Genomic DNA, 19,684 nt, shown 5'->3' with positions numbered 1-19,684 from the left:
CAATTTTCTTAATATTTTGTACACTTGTGGAATGATCAGAACCAAGTTTAAATTTTAATTTCTTTTATCTCATCCCGTTTTAGAGTTATGAGGGTTTGAAATTTCAAAAAATTGATACTTTTGACCTTGCCTGATTACACAAAAACCATAAAAGCTCAGCCCAGAATGAAGATATTTCAAAACTAAAAATACCAATCTTCATGGGCCTTAATATGATATGTCAAATGATATGTCCAAAACTGTAGTGATTATTTACTATTTCTAAGAGCTACCTGCAAAATTTCATCTTGGGATCTCAACGGGATCACATTAAACAAAAATATTTTGTGCATACATGTCTGCCTTATTGGGTTCTATTTAGGAGTAATGGGTTTTCTTGGAGTAAAACATAATAGAATAAACAAGACTTCAAACTATAACATCAGCTATTTCAGGGATTTCTTAAGAAAGTTATTCAAGTAAAAGATATCTGAAAAGCTAGCTGATAGCTTGCTGTTGAATGATAGAATTAATGCTTTGAAATAATTGTTATTAGTACTTCATTTCATGAACATTATAACAAAATACATATCAAACAAAATTATGACACCGCTGGAACTCTTTAACTGGTGCCACGATAACATCCTTTCTATCTAGTTATTATTTTCAACAAATGAGGAGAATAGAAAAGAAGAAATGTTCCTAAAATGACACTTTGAAAGAGTGAAAGCAATCAAGGGAACACAAGGATTTCACTACTTTGTTCCATCCACATCCAGTCCAAGAGAAATTGTGACCAAGGTGTATCCCTTTAGCAATGAGAGTGAGACGTTTGACATTGAAGGAAGTGGGGCAGGCTAAGCCTGATATATTCTCAGCATGTATTTCTGAGCTCTTGGAAAAGAGAAGTATGAAAAGTCTCAGAAGAATTTTGGTGTTCACAGCCCATGAGACATTCACTGAAATTCCTAGGCATGGTGATGGTCACTAGAAATCCCAGCATTCCATGATTTTAACACATCAGCTTAGGCTGATTGAGTCTGATGTATTTAATTAGGCATAACTGGACTGCAATTTTAAAAAACAAAAGGGGAAAGATAGGTATGGGAACATGTTTAGCATGGCCACAGTAAGGTAGCTGCATGTGTACACTGAATCTCTGTCAGGAGTGTGTACAAAGAGGCTAAACTTAACCAAACTGGGCCAAGTGATTGGATGCACAAGAAGAAAACAGGAGTCTGAAATAAACATTTATAGAATAAGACATGGGCGGGGGGGGCCTTTAAAAAGCAAAAGATTCAACAGCGCTTCAACACCCCAAGCTATGAGCAGATCACTTTAAAGAGAAAAGGCACCAATGTCATCTAGACTAGATTCCTAGACCTTTATTTTCCCTTTGGGAGATCTGGGGAGTATCATGAAAAAAGAAAAGGAGAAAAACAAGCCTAATATACTCCTGAACTACAGACTTATAGCTCTCTGCTCATTTATCTGTTTCCAGTTAAATAAATTTTCCTGGTAATGTGGTGCAGTGCAATGCAATGAGAAACCCATATTCAAGGCCACCTTCAGTCACAAAGCTCACTGAGTGAGTCCACCCAATCACTGTCTTCCAGTCCATGTATCTTACAGGGCTATTGTAAATAAATAATTCTATGTACACCACTCGTCAGTTCCTTGGAATGAGTATTAGAGCTATCCATGTACAGTGGTGCCTCACAAGACGAAAATAATCCGTTCCGCGAGTCTCTTCGTCTAGCGGTTTTTTCGTCTTGCGAAGCATCCCTATTAGCGGCTTAGCGGATTAGCGCTATTAGCGGCTAAGCGGCTATTAGTGGCTTAGCGGCTTAGAAAAAGGGGGGAAAAGGGGGGAAACTCGCAAGACGTTTTCGTCTTGCGAAGCAAGCCCATAGGGAAATTCATCTTGCGAAGCGCCTCGAAAAACGGAAAACCCTTTCGTCTAGCGGGTTTTTCGTCTTGCGAGGCATTCGTCTCGCGGGGCACCACTGTATGTAGTTTTGGAGGATTTAGACCTATCACAGCCTCCTTAAATCTATAACCCTTTCATTTGTACTTGTCAATTACTGTATCAGACAAGAAGAATATTTAGGAATAAACATATTTCCTTTCAAATGGGGAAGTGCCACAATATAGGCTTTTACCCAATTAGAAGGGCAGATACATGGTTTGTTCCTCTGCAATGTATCCATTGTGTTAACTTTCTCTTCCTGCTTCCTCCTTTCTCTGAACCCAGAGAGAAAACAGCATATCTCTTCATAGTACCTGCTTCCTTTCTTGCTTATGAACGCCCACACCCATTGTATAAAAACTCTGTAAAAACTACGTATGTGTAGTTGAGGCTGCACTTTTGTTTGATCTAATTTTAAGGCAGGGCTGATTAAGCAGCTATATTTTGGAACTTCCTAGAAGATAGGAAATGTCCTGATGGCCACATGTACAGTGGTACCTCGGTTTATGAACTTAATCCATTCCGGAAGTCCGTTCTTAAACCGAAACCATTCTTAAACCAAGGTGCACTTTCCCTAATGAGGCCTCCCGCCACCGGTGCCCTTTCATGGTTCGGATTCTGTTCTTAGACCGAGGTAAAGTTCACAAACTGGGACACTGCTTCCCATTTTGCAGAGTTGGTAAACCGAATCATTCATAAACAGGGCTGTTCTTAAACCGAGGTACCACTGTATATCATTGTAGGATTTGTCCGCTGGTTCAAGAGGTTGCAGAGCATGGTAAAATATACCACTCACCACAATCCCATCTGTGTCTATACTGCACATGCAATAAGCTCATTGGGTGAGTCTTCCCAATCACTGTCTTCCAGGATAGGTACAGGGTCGGTTCCTTGGAATGGGTATTAAAGCCATACGTGTGTGTGTGTGTGTGTGTGTGTGTGTATACACACACACACACATATTGTTTAGGTAGTTAAAAAAAGTAAACCATCAAATGAAACTTGTCGGATTTAAACACATGGATTTCTCATATTTAAAAAGTGGCCTGTAATAAATTCTGTGGCACTTTAGAAATTATTTTAACAAGAATGTGTCTGGTGGGATGGTTTACATTTCCCTAATGAAATATCCGGGGCTTTCTTACTTAACTGACCCATTCACCACAGAATTCATTATCCCTAAATATGTAGCCCTTTGCAATAATGAAATACTATGGAATATGTGGAGCGTCTCCACTATATTTCATTTCAAAGAACTATTTTTAAAGCAATAAAGAATTATGCAATTGAAGCAAATGATACATTTTCACATATTTTCATTTTACTTATACAATCTTGCTGAATTAAAAACCACCTATATGCTCTATAAATTGGTTATTTTTAAATGAAATCTTACTACAGTTCAAACACAAATATGATGAGGGGATGGATTTTATTGGGCCAATCTTTTGTTGGCAAAAAAGTGCACATTTTCAAGACTTCTAGAACTGCTTTCAACAATAAACGACTCAAGTCTGGCATTTAAATGTACCTTATTAACAATCAGTTGATCAATCAGCTGACTGAAGTTAAAAACGTTTCTGTTCCCTTAATTTCAATGGGAGAGTTAAGCAGGTGCTTAAAATTCAGCTAAATCGTTTTGGCTAAATTGTGCCCCTGGTCTTTTAGAAGGCATTTTCCACTGTAAGACATTAGACTCTTAAGACTGTTACCTGCAAAAGAGAATCAGTGCCTTGGGGGGGGGGGGAGGGAAAGATTCATCATCCTGGGATTTGAACATGTGACCTAGAATTACAAGCAAAGAGGCTGATGATGTCTTTAAAGCCTAATTCTACTTCTAAAACTACCATCATTATTTAGGGGAAAAAATTAGTCTGCATATTGGCAGAAACAAATACTGACAGAGGCTTCTGTTAATCTTGAACTCTTGACCTAAAGGTGCAAGGCCAAATTGCTTTATGCTTCATATGTCAGCTCCCATCTACAATGTGTACAAAATTACTTGTCTCTAATAATTCAGCTAGAAAATGTGAAAAACTCAACTAACGGTGGTGCTCTTGACTTTGTCCAGCAGAATAATGTGTTGATTGTGAGCGCTGCACACCAAACAACACTTAGTGGGAAGCTAATTTTCGGTATGTGGAAGAGGAGAAGCCACATCAGGAACATGTTGTTAACAATTAATGTTAATAAGCAGCTCTGGGTCCACTTCTGTGTCTGATGTCCCCTAATTTAAAAGTAGGCTGAGTTTTTAATCAAGTGCACCCTGGGTTGGAGACCCACCCACCACATCAGAAGATGGTGGCAAGAACCCTTGACATGAGAGGAAACGAGAAAATTACAACAACAATTACAGAAGCATATCCTCCTGTGGGTCATTTGAACACTGCCACCCCCGTGTATAAATCAGACCCAACTATTCCTAGAATGTACCTGTCAGGAGTATGCTGCTCTGCAACATATGGCTCTACTTAATCAAATATACAATTCTGTTATTTTCAACTCAAGAGTGTTCCTGTAAGGCACCCTGTAGTCCAAGTCAGTCATTCACACTCTGATGTGGTCTCAGACATTTAAATATTTATACACTACATTTTATTTATGTGTATACGATGTCTGATACTCCTTAACAGCACAAAGCAACTGACCTTTCTGAAGGCCATTTTGCAGTAGTTGCTGCCCTGCCAGCCCATGCGTAACGGGCCTCATCCAAAACTCTGTTTGCTTGTTTTCTGTTAAGCACATTGCTCAAAATATGACAAAAAGCAGAAATTGGAGCTACAAAGACTCTTTTTTCACAGTGATATTTGAACCAGCTGTAAAGATTTAAATCACACTAGCTCTTGTTTTATGAATGTCCTTTTACAATAAGAAAACCATGGAATGGCTTGAAAAAAAGAAACTCTTGATACGAAACAGATGTTTTTATCTTTTCTAGCTTTGCTATTGTAGTTCTGCGATGGGTAATTAATGCACAGTACTTTGTTTTGGTATTTAGATTGGTAAAGAAAATTATTTTCTTGCAGGCCTGGATAACTTAGGACAACTCAAGGCATTTTGAACAATTGCAGGGAAAAATAATCTACATATATATTTGGATTGCCTTGCACCATTATTTTTGTATGAACAGAATAGGATGCAAGATTTGGCGAATGCTTTCAATGATATAATGAGGGGGAAATAGCTAGAGATACCTGACAGAGGGCTTTATTTGACTACGCTTTACTCCAAGTAGCCCTACTGGAATTAATGAATCTAAATAAGTCATGTACAATAATTTCAATAAATTTACTCTTTGTAGGCTTAACACTGAAAACAACCCAGAAGATCTGTGAACACATATCCATCTCACATGGAGTTTGGTCCTCATAGTTGCTTATCCCAACATCACTGACTTTCTAAAACATATACAGTGGTACCTCAGGTTAAGTACTTAATTCGTTCCGGAGGTCCGTTCTTAACCTGAAACTGTTCTTAACCTGAAGCGCCACTTTAGCTAATGGAGCCTCCTGCTGCTGCTGTGCCGCCGGAGCACGATTTCTGTTCTCATCCTGAAGCAAAGTTCTTAACCTGAGGTACTATTTGGATTGGATTGATCTTTATTACGGCCATTGGCCCGTTACACGACAGTTTCCCATACCAACATATTATACTTAAACCTCCAAATTTAAAATCACCAAAACTTACAAAAGACAAACAGGAACTGAAGCAGAACAAAAACAAAGACCACCATCATACATTACAATAAATTTGTAACCTATACATCGCCCTCTGCTCATAAATTAATCAAGGATATCAATGGTGATATCGCCTAAAACATAGCTCATGGTTTAAGTACTTAATTCGTTCCGGAGGTCCGTTCTTAACCTGAAACTGTTCTTAACCTGAAGCGCCACTTTAGCTAATGGAGCCTCCTGCTGCCGCTGTGCCGCCGGAGCACGATTTCTGTTCTCATCCTGAAGCAAAGTTCTTAACCTGAGGTACTATTTCTGGGTTAGCGGAGTCTGTAACCTGAAGCGTTTGTAACCTGAGGTACCACTGTACAATGAAATACTACATATTACAATTCACCAGGTCAGATCCTGATCTCACCGGCATAGACTTAAACCCACCCAAAATGGCCCAAGGAGCTTTAATTTCCTTTGAAAACATGTTTTATGTGATAATAAAAAGACTTTTACTTTAAAGTGTGGGGAAATCTGACAATAAAGTGAAAGGCTATATTTCCCAAAGCTTTTGCCAAACCTTCAGAAGTTCACACATGCCCTGCACAGTTAGCTCTCTGCTAACTGAAGAGACAGAAACCCACTATCACAGCCCCTGCCCATTCTGACATGCCTCAACTCAGATGTAAGATTTTGATCCTCCAAACCAGTGCTCCCCACCCCCTGCAGTACTGCCACCTTTTTTTCTAGAAGAAAAATACTGGTTAAAAGTATGGCACTTGCTGTAACAACCATGGTGAGTAATGACACCTTTTTTTTTAGGAGAAAAGTACTGCTCCACTCCTCTGAATTGCATCCAGGGAGTTGCGAGTGGATTTCTGCTAATGCAATGGGGCTTCTGCCCCAAACCAATAAAACCTCCTCCACCACAGAAAATGGTATTTTGGAGAGTCAGTGCGCCCTCTAAAATGGCATAAGATGGGCATGAGGGGCTGCAGTGGAAGCAGGGAATTGGCAGAATTTAGGGGACCGCTTTGTGAGAGTGGAAGTGCCATTTAGTTTGGAAAATCAAGAACTAGCTGTGGGCCCACAAGGTCCCTTTGCTTTTCTTCCCATATGCCGAGGATCAGTTAGTTGCTTCCTGTTTGCAGTAAACCATACTTGGGAATGACACCAAACCAGCAAATCATGGCTTGTCAGAATGCAAACCACCATTAAACCATAGCTTGCACTGCTGATGCAAACAGCAGGTGCGAACCATTGCTTGCCAATTTGGTTATAATGGCAAAGTATGGTTTCTGCTAAAAAGGAAGTAACAAATGAATCTGATTGTGCGAAGGAGGAAGGTGCACATGAGTCTGATGCTTGCAAATGCGTTTTATTCATTTCTAGAAGTGTTTATGTTCTGCCAGCTCATGTAAAATATACTGAAACTTGGTTTGGCATTATAGGTGAACTGGTTCTATGTGTTTATGATGTTGTATGCTATCACTCTGCCTATTAATTTACTTTCAATCAAGTTTCTGGTTCTGCAAAAAGGGGAGGTAACAGTGTGCCCTATCTTCCGTCTCCCTTCACCCTACTAGCCTATTGGTAACCCCCATTTTCAGAAATCCTGAATAAGGGTATCCAGATTAACATTTTCATTTAACGTTTAGCTGTTGGCCTTACCTGTTGCCAAGCTTGGATGGTTTTATGCAGGGAGTGAATAGCATGTTGCCCGAAGCTTATAAATATGGGATCCACCATCACATTTCCATCCAGTATCTTTTCCGCTAAATTGCCAGAAATAGCAATCTGTCCAAGGACACCAAAGGGCTTCACAACAGCCTGCATTGTTACATTTCGGTATTCCAACAGTTTGCAGTCAATCCTAGTAGAAAACTGGATCTCCTTGAAGATGGCCCCATCACTCCATTGCCTTAGATAGATGTGTGGTTCTTTGAAAGAAATTATCAAATATTCTAGTTCGGATGGCACATTTTTATCAGAGATAAATGGATGAAGGAACTTTGGTGGCACTGTGAAATAAAGGGGGGAAATCAATAGTACAATGTTGCAAATGCAGACTGGGAATGAGTGTGTTCAGTAGATCAATATATGCAGAACACTTTACAAGGGAAAAAATCTATGTATTTGTTCAGCTCAGTTAAGTAGCCACTATTATATAGAAATCCCATCTTATTTGAAACCAGAATAAGCACACAGGGGATGAAAATGAAACCTTAAATTTAAATACTGACAAATAATAAAGAATAAAAATTTTGTTATTCAAAGACTCAGTGCTGTCAGGAACTTTATATTATTTACTTTCTTCTAAATCAAAACAGTTAAGTATGTACATGTACATTTACCTATCTGACTGGATTGGGTCTGAGCTGAGCCATATTTATTTTTTCAAAAGCTTGTGGTTTCTGCTCTGTATGTGCATATTTAAGCATAGGCTTGAAACATGGTCTAAAGGCACATTATAGAATTCTTGCGGGAGCTAACCAAATCTGAGTTGGGCCACTGCTTGAATGGGAAACAGCCTGGGAATCCCACATACAACTCCTTTGAGTTCCACAATGGAAAAAGGTGGGATATAAATGTAATACAATGAAGTCTTTTTTGTGTTGGGCAAAATTTAGTACACTAAGGCCCCACACTAAGTAGAAACACTAGTTATCCCTAACTACCATTGCAATTACGATGACAACAATAACAGAATCCGCAGAAATAATTCCCCTACACAACAAATTGAGCTAATCAAGAATTAGCCCAATAGTAATAGAAATATGTACTACAGATCAGAGCCAACAAAAGATGTTGGAAAGTAAAAACTGGAGACCAAATTAGGATTGAGAGATTAATGCAGATAAACTCATATGATTATCTGTTTCGATACAGCGCTGATGTGCACTTTGGAGAAAAAATGCAATTATTAACAGTAATGGCCTCAACATCTGGTGAACACATAAGGGACACAGAAAAATATCTACAATTAGCAAAGTAGAAAGGAAACAGAACTATCCTAGGTAAATGAAATCATACAGTATTTTAAAAATGTAGATGCTATTTTAAGTAAATGGATGCCACCAATCCAGAATAATGGGATTTTAACTTGCAGAAAGCCAACATCCTAGAAATTATCTGCCCTATAGCAAGTCTGAAGTAACCACAGCTTTGGATATTTAATTGTCCCACTATGAATAAACAAGCAGAGAATACAATGATAATAGCTGCCTAAGGAAAGTTCTTTCTGAAAAAGGAAAATTTAAATACTGACAGGAACTGCATTTGGTTCAAGCAGTTTCTGCCTTTTTATTATTTACCATTTGAAAAGTCAAAAATATGGAAGTGTGTGCACAACTGATAAGGGGAAGAAGGCATACATTACTATATTCAAGACTGTACATATTAATGTTAGCAAAACTTGTTTTTCCAATATTTAGCTGTTAGGTTGTGTTTTTCTTTTTAAAAGGCTCAACAAGTTCAGTAAGAAACCCTATTTTTGAAGTGTGCTTAGTTATTTGCTCATCTTTCCTGGAAAGCATTATTTGATATCAGACAATCTAACGAAATTTCTTGGAATAAATTTGACATTAACACAGCAGCACATAGTTACTGAACAAAAACAGATGGGACTCCCCTTCCCCTTCTTTTTAGAGTAACAAATGAGCTTCCATTGCTTGGAGTTTGCTTCATAATTTCTTTGATAAAGGTGGATGTAAAAACTTCCAGCATCAGTGCAACTATGCTGGCAAGTGGCTGAATTTGTTCTATCAGATGGCCCAAAATAAAGTGAAAGGGGCACTTGTGACCATTAGCCAGGACTTCAAAAAGGCAGCAGCGCCTTCTGCAGATACTGGATCCCAAAACACTGTTTCCTACGCATTCTTGCTTCCGATAAATGGTTGCAAGTTATCTGAGCATATGGTTCCAGGAACCAAGAAACTGCAAATATAAAGCAGGTGGGGTGATGATGAGGAAATGTAAAAACAACAGTTACGGTTTTCTTCTTGTGAGTGTACTACACGTACCTGTGCCCAACTGATCCAGATGGTGGCAAAGGTGAAGTTCCAAATGAGCAAACTGAATTGAAACGCCAAGGGCAGGCACAAACCAAGGGGTAAAACAAGAGTCCACCCTGGTACAGGCTGCTAGGGCAGTAGGAGTTACAAGCTGATCACAAGCACTTTGAGAGCCCGATTCACTTTCGGAGCTGTGGCAAAAACAAAACCAAACATGCAAGTGTATTATTTCAATATATTCTGGTGCTTATCATGGGATTTGACCATTTGCAATGCTGTGTTTGGGGGCACAAACACTGAGCAGACCGTGATTATTTTGGATAACCACAGCAACACAACTGGTGCACGCATCATTTCTAGGGAAGAGTTTGGAAAGTTTTCTAAAATGCTAGCATATCTGAACAAGGAAAGTACTCTTGAGGAGAAAAGGTTGAGGGAAACAACCTTTCAGCAATTATTAAACACTTTTTCATAAATGTCTGAACATTTATTTCAACACCACAATACAGGAGTTTTAAAAATGTAACCAGAGCCAATTACTTAAGTACAAACGCACTGCACAATTCTCAAGCAATACTGCTCTCCTTCCCATTTGCACTTAAATTGTCCTCTAAAAATGACTTCCCCAAATGTGGAAAGACCTAGATTTTAAGACAGAAATCTAAAGCTGTAATTTTACCATTAACATACTATCCCATTACATTGCCTCTCAGTAACTATTTGCAGTGCCATGAAATGCTTCCAAAAATTATTCAGCAATCATTTTCAAACATCCACAAATCCCCTCAATGGGGCTTATTTCTAAGTAGTCAGGTATAGGATTCCACTGTAAATGTTATATAGCAGGGGTAGCTAACCTGTGGCTCTCCAGATGTTTTTGGACTACAAATCTTATCAATGCTCACAATTAACAATGCTGGCTGAGGCTGATGGGAGTTGGAGTTCAACACCATCATCTGTTACATAGGTTAACATCATGGTGTGACATACACAAACATATTAATTCATTCTAATTGGTAGCAATCATCCCTGTTCTTTTTGTTTGGAGATTTAAATTTGTGACTTAATAAAAGCAAGGATAAGGTAAAGGTAAATGACTCCTGGACAGTTAAGTCCAGTCAAAGGCGCTCATCTCACTTCAGGCGCTCATTTCGCTTCAGGCCAAGAGAGCCGGCATTTGTCCACAGACAGCTTTCCAGGTCATGTGGCCAGTATGTGCAGTTCTGGCACAATGGGACACTGTGACGAGTGCCAGAGCGCATGAAAATGCTGTTTACCTTCTCGCCACAGCGATACCTATTTATCTACTTGCACTGGTGTGCTTTCAAACTGCTAGGTTGGCAGAAGCTGGGACAGAGCAACGGAAGCTCACCCCGTCGCGCGGATTCGAATCGCTGACCTTCCGATCGGCAAGCCCAAGAGGCTCAGTGGTTTAGACCACAGCGCCTTAGGACTGCCAAGGATGTGCACAACTGGAACACCATTACAGTATACAATAAAGAAGAGCAATGCCATACAAGGGCATTTATGCATAAGGACAGACAGAGGTAGGGTTATTGATATGCTATGTGGCATCTTAGAAACCTTTTGGCTTTTAGGGGCAAAATGAAAAAAGGTCTGGTAAAACCTGGGTCACATTGACACCATAAACTTAAAGCACTCATACTACCCATACATTTGGGTTTTGTGGGTTCTTTGGAGGATGCCATGACTATGAAAGTAGCATACAAATGCTTTAAATGGTGTGAATGCTACCTTAACCAACCCTTTCCTTTCAACTGCAGAGAGTAGGAGAGGATGAACTTTCACAGTGCAAAGCCCAGTAGCTGAGCTCCCCTTGGAGCTAGTTTACTTTTGACAGTAGAAAGAAAACCCAGAGAAATAGCATTAGCGGTTGACTACCAGCAGGAGTGGCATCTAAATGGTAGACCCAGTATCTAATTATCTTTGTCTTAGGGCATACGTATTTACCTTTTACTTGTGCTAGGTCAGGGATGGGGAGTCTGTGGCCCTCCAGATGCTGTTACAATTCAACTTTCATTAACATGGCCAATGCTCAGTGAAGATTCAAGTTGCAGTTCAATAACCATATGGAGGGCTACAGTACTGGGGGACTTCAAAATATATCAAAGCATATATGGAGAGGCAAGAGGAAATTTTTGACACTTTGTGAAGGCATAAAAGAATACCCGTAACCGGCTTCCTAATTCCTAGGCCTGCAAGTATAATACAGCTAACCTGATAAATTGATACGCAGCATTTCCTCTTTCCAATTTTAAGTTAGCAAAACCACATGCATCTCTCTTTTCGTAGTTCTAAGCAAGTCTAACCTGAAATCCCTCACCCCAGAGCTACAATGAAATCCCACCCCCTCCACCTCATGCAGAGGCTACCCTCAGTTTCCTCGCTGCTCCCCTCCCTTATTATTTATCAGCCTGTCTTCTTGCTGGTTAAATCACACTGGCTTTCTTACATTACAAACACCGGTATAGCTGTTTAGGGACTAAAATTATAGTCACACTCCAGAGTCCCTATACTTATCCAGCACCATCTCCTAATGCCTCAAATGTCCCTTCTGAGTCATATTATTCTTCTGTCAATGGAAGTAAACATTTATGCTTTTATTTTTCAATTTAGGGAACAATGAATATTTTCCACATCATAATATTCCACATAGAAATAAGAAATTATAGCAGGGCTATCACTGTCAAAAAAAACCCTTTCAGATAACACTTTTTAATGAAATCTCAGGCACAGTGATAAATCCCAAATGAACAAGAATTGTGACTGCAATTCTAACTGCTTTGATAAGGGCAAGGGGTTGGGGGAGCACTACTGAATTCCAAAACCTTTTTGCTCAATTCTCACAGAGTTCACATTTCTGTGGTACTAAGCTGACCACGAAGGTAATTTTGCGAAGGTCCCACATTCAGAGGAATTAACCTTGTCTGAAACACTTAACTTCTCAGTGATGAAAATGCATTCCTTCACAATTAACATCAAGAAATCATTTCAACCTAGTATGATCAATGGAAACCAGATGTTTAATACTTTTTATTGATTTGTTATCCGTTTTCTTCCCTGAATTATTCACTCACACACACACACACACACACACACACAGACACGACAAAAAAATATGCAAACTCCACTCTCCTAATTCAACTGCTTTGTTATTTTTTGTGTGAGAATGTGTGGATGTATGTATGTATGTATGTATGTATATTTACTTATATGTAATGATTTATATCCCCCCTTCTACACACCATTCAAGGAGGCTTACACTTAGAAACATTTAGAAAGTACAATATTTTATAGAAGTAAAAATATGACACACCTACAGAGAGAGAGAGATTCAGCAAATAAAATAAAGACATAGAACAGAAAATTACCTACTGGAGTCACGAAGAGTCGGACACGACTAAACAACTAAACAACAACAACAGTAAAACAAGGGTATGCTGGAATTAAAACGTATTCACCATTTCACAAAACAACAGCATAAGGGAGGATCAATCAAGCCTTGTGGAGCAAAGAATAATATAATTTCAGTGCGACCACTGAAAAGACCTTTGTTGCCATAGTCAGGACACAGAAAAGGACACAGGTAAGCTGGTACAGGAGGTGGCAGCCCCTAATGTATCCTGTGCCCGATACATTTAGGACTTTAAAGGTATTCATGACACTTCAGTGGGAGAGATTAATAATAATAAAAAACTTCTGTGTTCCTGTGTCCATTCTAAGATCCAATGTGGTGTAGTGGTTAAAATGTCAGCCAAGCCTGGGGAGACCTGGGTTTAAATCTTCCTTAGGGCACGTAGGATGAGCCTGTGCTTTCAGACTAACCAAGTTGTTTTGGGGATAAAAGCAGGAAGGGGGGGGGAGAACCCTGAAGTCACTGGAAAAAGAACAAGATTAAATTATAACAAGCAAGCAAACAAATAAGTACCAGAAACACAGTAATTAGGTTGGACAGGTATTTATCAGGGCTGCTCTGTTGTGAGGTTCAGTCCCCATATGGGACAGTTGCATATTCCTGCATTGAAGAGTTTGGATTTGATATCCCGCTTTATCACTACCAGAAGGAGTCTCAAGGCAGCTAACATTCTCCTTTCCCTTCCTCCCCCACAACAAACACTCTGTGAGGTGAGTGGGGCTGAGAAACTTCAGAGAAGTGTGACTGGCCCAAGGTCACCCAGCAGCTGCATGTGGAGGAGCGGAGACGTGAACCCAGTTCACCAGATTACAAGTCTACCGCTCTTAACCACTGGCTCTCGTTGCAGTGGTTTGGATTAGATGATCCTAAGGGTTGCTTCCAACTCTACAATTCTATGATTCTATGTCTAAATTGGTATTTTGGAAATCTTTGCCCAGTTATGTGTTTTGACCATGCAGATTTTAGCATTCTTCTAGTCTTGCAAACCGGCATACTGAAGTGTTTGGTGTATTAGTCAACTGTCAGGCTAGCAAGCTTTCTTGCCACAAATAATATATTGTGGGAAGAGTCAATGGCTTTCTTTGCTTTGGTGACCTACTTCTGTGACCTGATACCAGAAGTTATGCATTTCCATCAAACAACTGCAGTTTTGATTACCTTTGGTCATCCCCTGCATTCTGGCTGCTGTTCAGGACAATCCTCCAAAGATCTGAGGCTACAAGCTCTTTTTGGTCAACCATTAAGTTGATATTAGGCAGTGGCAGCTCACAAACTTTGCTTTCTGATAGGCTGAATTCTCTGAAAGCAACAAATGACTTCTGGAGCTCATCCCAGTATTCCAAACTGCAGGGAATCTGTAAAGTTAGCAAACAAATCTTAGTTGCTTGACATTTCTTGACAAATATAAAAACATGCGTTTGTAGCTACACTACTGGTTTATTTTAATTTTAATGGTAAATAGCCAAGATCTATTCAGTGATATCCTTAACAGATTTCTTTTAGAAGTTTCATGTTAATATAGCTGGCATTGATATAGGTTTTTATTCAATTCAATGGGGTTAGGATACATCTCCAGTTACTACCAGACAATTTGTACAAACACTCCAGGATCACACAAAAACACATTATGAACAGATATTAAACACTCTAAAACACAACTGAATTGTGAATTCCACCATGCACCAAGAATATATTTTCCTAAGACATTAAGTGACTTAAATTTTCTGTATAGTATAAATACAGTTGGAGACAGAAAGTATTATTTCCCAATGTACATATGTTAGTGATCAGAACCTATAACAGTAAGCAGCTAATTATCCACTTGGGCCCTTTTCAGAAAGGGTGTGATCCATCCAAGAAAGGATATTCCACCTCTCTTAAGCCACAGTGGAAACCAACCATCAAAAGTTTGTTCTTATCTAGATACAGCATCATCTTGTTAACTGCTGTACAGCCCCCTACTGTATCTAAGCACCAGTTTAGAAATGTCACAGCTACTACCAATTCAGATTATGAAAAGTAGAACATATTGACAACACTAAACTCCAAAACTCACCAATTTCAAATTACTATTAAGCAAGGGAAGTGGCAGAGGGACGCAGGTGGCGCTGTGGGTTAAAGCCTCAGCGCCTAGGGCTTGCCGATCGAAAGGTCGGCGGTTCGAATCCCTGCGGCGGGGTGCGCTCCCGCTGCTCGGTCCCAGCGCCTGCCAACCTAGCAGTTCGAAAGCACCTCCGGGTGCAAGTAGATAAATAGGGACCGCTTACCAGCGGGAAGGTAAACGGCGTTTCCGTGTGCGGCTCTGGCTCGCCAGAGCAGCGATGTCACGCTGGCCACGTGACCCGGAAGTGTCTCCAGACAGCGCTGGCCCCTGGCCTCTTAAGTGAGATGGGCGCACAACCCCAGAGTCTGTCAAGACTGGCCCGTACGGGCAGGGGTACCTTTACCTTTACCTTTTTAAGGGAAGTGGCAAGAGTATTGTTAAGCTCTACATATTCAATCCTATGGAAAGGGCAAATATCACCCACCAAATATTTCACCAAGTGATCCAATATTGTTATAGATTTGCAGGGGATCCCCTCCCCCTAAACACTATAAATTAATAAATTGTAAAATTTTGATTACTTGACTGGAAGATTGGAGGCCAGTGAAAAAGTACAGGCTAAGCTTCCTACTGGGACACAGGTGGCGCTGTGGTCTAAACCACAGAGCCTAGGGCTTGCTGATCAGAAGGTTGGCGGTTCAAATCCCTGCATCAGGATGAGCTCCCATTGCTCGGTCCCAGCTCCTGCCCACCTAGCAGTTCAAAAGCATACCAAAAAGCGCAAGTAGATAAATAGGTACTGCTCCGGTGGGAAGGTAAACGGCGTTTCCATGCGCTGCTCTAGTTCGCCAGAAGCGGCTTAGTCATGCTGGCCACATGACCTGGAAGCTGCCTGCGGACAAATGCCGGCTCCCTCGGCCTATAGAGCGAGATGAGCGCCGCAACCCCAGAGTTGTCCATGACTGGACCTAACGGTCAGGGGTACCTTTACCTTTAAGCTTCCTACTCTCACGCTCATGTGATTACACACACAAGAAATCAGTCAAATAACAATTGGGCAGACTGCTACTGCACTCAGGCTCTGCTTTTGGGCTTCCCATAAGCGTCTAGTTAGCTACTGTGAAAACCAAAGGGCGATTGGGGGGCCAATATCACACGCATGATGTCAGGACGTTGGGAGGAGCTGGGTTAGAGCCAAACGCCGCATCTGCACAGCTTCAATGGCTGGTAGCTCCTCCTCCTGATGTTGCCACTAGCTGGAAGCTGCTGCTTCAACCCTCATTCCCCTCCACGGCTGTAACATGGTCAGCTCTGTTATTCACCTCTGCACTTTTGGGATGGTGGGGCAGCCCAACTCTGAAAATATAGGGGGGTGCAAAAGGGCTTGGTCTTCTGGACCTGGCGCCCCAGCTGAGAACAGAATGCTGAACTAGATGAGACTTTGGTCTGTTCCAGCAGAGCTCTTCTAATGTCTTTATGGAAGGTTAACTAGAAGAAGGCCTTAAAAAAAAAACACCAACCCAAACACACAGCTATTAAAAAAGCAAAGCAAATATTTATTTTCACATAATCTTTAATTTTAATACGTGTGAAACATAAAAGCCCTCATATGTTAACAAATATACAAGATACAGTGAAAATGTAATATGCTGTAAAATAAAAACTGCACATTCATTCTTTAGTGATCCCCTTTAGGAATGCTAGTTAGATTCTGGGAGTCGGAAAAATATCAAACTTTGCAGTGTGAAATATTTAAGAGTGATTTATAGCCTGACACCCAAAGGCCTAGCAAGGAGGAAAGTCCCACTGAAATACATGGGGTTTACAGTGGCTCAGAGCTTTGGAAACTGGATTTGGCAATTTAAACTGATTTAAACTCTACATTTCTAAGCATATCACATTATTTGTCCTTGTGGGTGGATGGGGGTTATTACTAATGGCCCAGCTTGGTAAATATAAAGGAAGATGACTGCTTTGTGCAGTAGCAGCTGCCAAAAATAATAGTTTGAAACTTGGATATCAAGTATATCGCACAAAATGACTCATGGGCAAGGGAAGTGAGGATATTAGTTGCACTAGAAAGTGTCCCATAAGAAAAATAAAATTGTATTCCTTTTGTCTTCAAAATGATTAATACTCTACCTACATTTCAAATAATGCTCACCTCCTGGGATGTTGCTCCTACCATTTCCACAATAAAAGCAAGGAAAGTACCCTGGCATAGTGCCAATAACACACACACACACAGCCAGAACAGAGCAGCTCTCTGAATTTCACACACTTCAGTTCTCCATGTGTTGCATGGGACCCAAGTTTATGAATGAAGCTGAACAGAAGTAGTCAAAGGCAGGGCAGGGCAATGACGACAATGACTTGGCCTCCTACTACAAAGGTGGGCCAAGAAGCTGCTACTGAAGCCTACATGCTCTTGCATGAGGGGACAGTGGATGCTAAAGTCTAACTGTATGTAGCTCCCTGGAATGCTAAACAGGCCACCTTTGGTGTGGATGAGCCCTCAGTGCCTGAGTTTGGTCATCCTGATAGAGGCTAGGAGAATAGGAGGTCTGAGACCCTTTTTATTTTGCTGCATCTCTTCACAGCTTTTGATATCATCAGCCATAGTGTATTTCCAGTTGTCACCTGCACTGCAAAGGAAAGCTTTGGCCTCCAGCTGCTGGCCAGCTTCACTTCCCCATCATGCCTCTTGGACTGACGGATGAATTTAGGGGTTTGGGGCCCGAAAAAACTGAAAGAAGAAGGAAGGACAGCTTCCACGGCTTGGGGGAAAGTGGGATGGGGAGGAGAAAATGGGGGTGTGCAGTATAGGGATCAGGCTGCTACAGAAGAGACTGGGGGAGGAGAGTGGGGTGCCCTATGGATGCTGCATAGTGGAAGAATGCAGGGTGGGTGGGTAAGTGTCAGGTGGGGACTGAGGGGACAAAGGGAGGAGAGCAGTGCATATATGGAAGTGGCAAGGGGGGTGAGGAAGCAGGGTAATGCAGGGCTCAGGCAATTCATTTCAGAAGTTCCTAATTCACAACTTGTTTCCTGCTTTCCTTAGGGATTCCTATTCCAGAAATAACTACTGTACAACAAAGCATACATATTAGAGTAGACAGAAAATATACACATTTGTTCGTGAGTGAACTCTGACTTCTTACCAAAGCCATCTAAATAAAAGAAGCAGGGGAAAGTATTATCTGCAAGAAGTCAAACTACAATTTTGTTTTAACCCAAGCTTCTTCCTGAAAAGAAAAAGCTGCTAGTAATCAATATATCAGAATGTCCACCCCACCCCTCGTTTATTGCCATTTCCCTTATACATTTCTCTCTCCCCCCCTTTCACAACACGTACACAAATGTAAAGAAAACTATTTGATCTACATTTCATATGTGTCATTTTGTGTGTCCCCTAGAAGCCAATGTTCTTTTTAAAAAAATCCACAGTATTTCCCTCAAGTGAATGCGCCACCTGAACATCACTTGAGTTCAACTAACATACCTCACAGTCAGTGATTAATTTGTAAAATGAGAGGTGCCTAGTTCCATGACTGTCTGTCTCTTATCTGAAAGCTTTACTCTTTAATCCTTGAATATGCATGTTTGGTTGAGAGAGAGAGAGAGAGTGAGAGAGAGAGAGAGCACTCAGCATATTTTATGACACAATGCAAAGCCACTAAATTTCTCCAACAAATTCTGAGACTCAATGAAAAAAACCCATGTAAAACTATATATTGCCATGCATTTCTTTATTCTAGATATGGAGGTGACGTGACCCAATGGAAGACATGATATATTCCTACAAACTAGACGCCTTGGTGAACTTGGCTTCAGTGGGAGTTGTTCACATATAATTAAGAACAGGACCTCTGCCTTAAATAAACTCTAATGTTAAAATTGTTCTCCTCTAATGTTAAAAATTAAAATAAAACAACCACCACCACCTGCATTTTGCTTCCAAGTCATGACCGTTACATGCATCAAGCAGCTAGTATATACTCTATATCCATTCCACTACACTTGAGTACATATTATGTTCTATAAAATAAACCATAGACACTCAGTTATATAGTTGAAATGCCAGAGAAGTCATGTTTGCATGGGGGGAAAATATAGTTCTCTTTTTACATTATCTCCCCGCCTTTTAGATGACTTTAGAAAGAGGCTTCTATACATCTTCAACTAATAGAAGCCATAAAACCCCCTTTGTAATATTGGAACCAGTTGAGAAACCACAAGTATTCAAATGCAGGAAATCATGATTTTATAACATTTTAATGTGATCTACTCTTGGGAAACAAAGTTAACCAAGCCCTATTTCTGTTCAGGAAATATTCCACTGTACAGTTGTAATACATTGTGGTACGGGGTACAGCTGCACACTTTTCACCTGTAATGCCCCACTGGTATTGTGGCTTTGCTGCATTGCATCAAGATTGCCTTCCTGTCCGGAAAGCCCTCTAAGTACAAACAAGACTCTAAGCTGAGGTTTTATTTTCCCTTGGTATCAGAATATGGTAATTCAAGAGCCCTGAGAAATACTTTTTTAACCTTTATGAAGAAATATGCGGCATTCCT

At 40.4% G+C, this 19,684-nt stretch overlaps 1 protein-coding gene across 6 annotated transcripts in view; it reads right to left on the bottom strand.

The window, feature by feature from the left end:
* Positions 1-19,684, bottom strand: part of VPS13B (vacuolar protein sorting 13 homolog B) — a 398,969-nt gene that overhangs the window by 51,371 nt on the left and 327,914 nt on the right. For all 6 annotated transcript variants that reach the window (XM_079984696.1, XM_079984699.1, XM_079984695.1 and 3 more), the window contains exons 40-42: positions 14,221-14,417; positions 9,636-9,817; positions 7,285-7,634 (exon numbers count right to left, since the gene is read on the bottom strand). In XM_079984696.1, coding sequence (XP_079840822.1) covers positions 7,285-7,634; positions 9,636-9,817; positions 14,221-14,417 — 729 coding nt within the window. The remainder of the gene's footprint in view (positions 1-7,284; positions 7,635-9,635; positions 9,818-14,220; positions 14,418-19,684) is intronic.

This window comes from Podarcis cretensis, assembly GCF_951804945.1.
Source record: "Podarcis cretensis genome assembly, chromosome: 7".
Taxonomy (NCBI): domain Eukaryota; kingdom Metazoa; phylum Chordata; class Lepidosauria; order Squamata; family Lacertidae; genus Podarcis; species Podarcis cretensis.
Note: the sequence above shows the minus strand (reverse complement) of the source record. Positions and strands in the feature narration are given on the sequence as shown.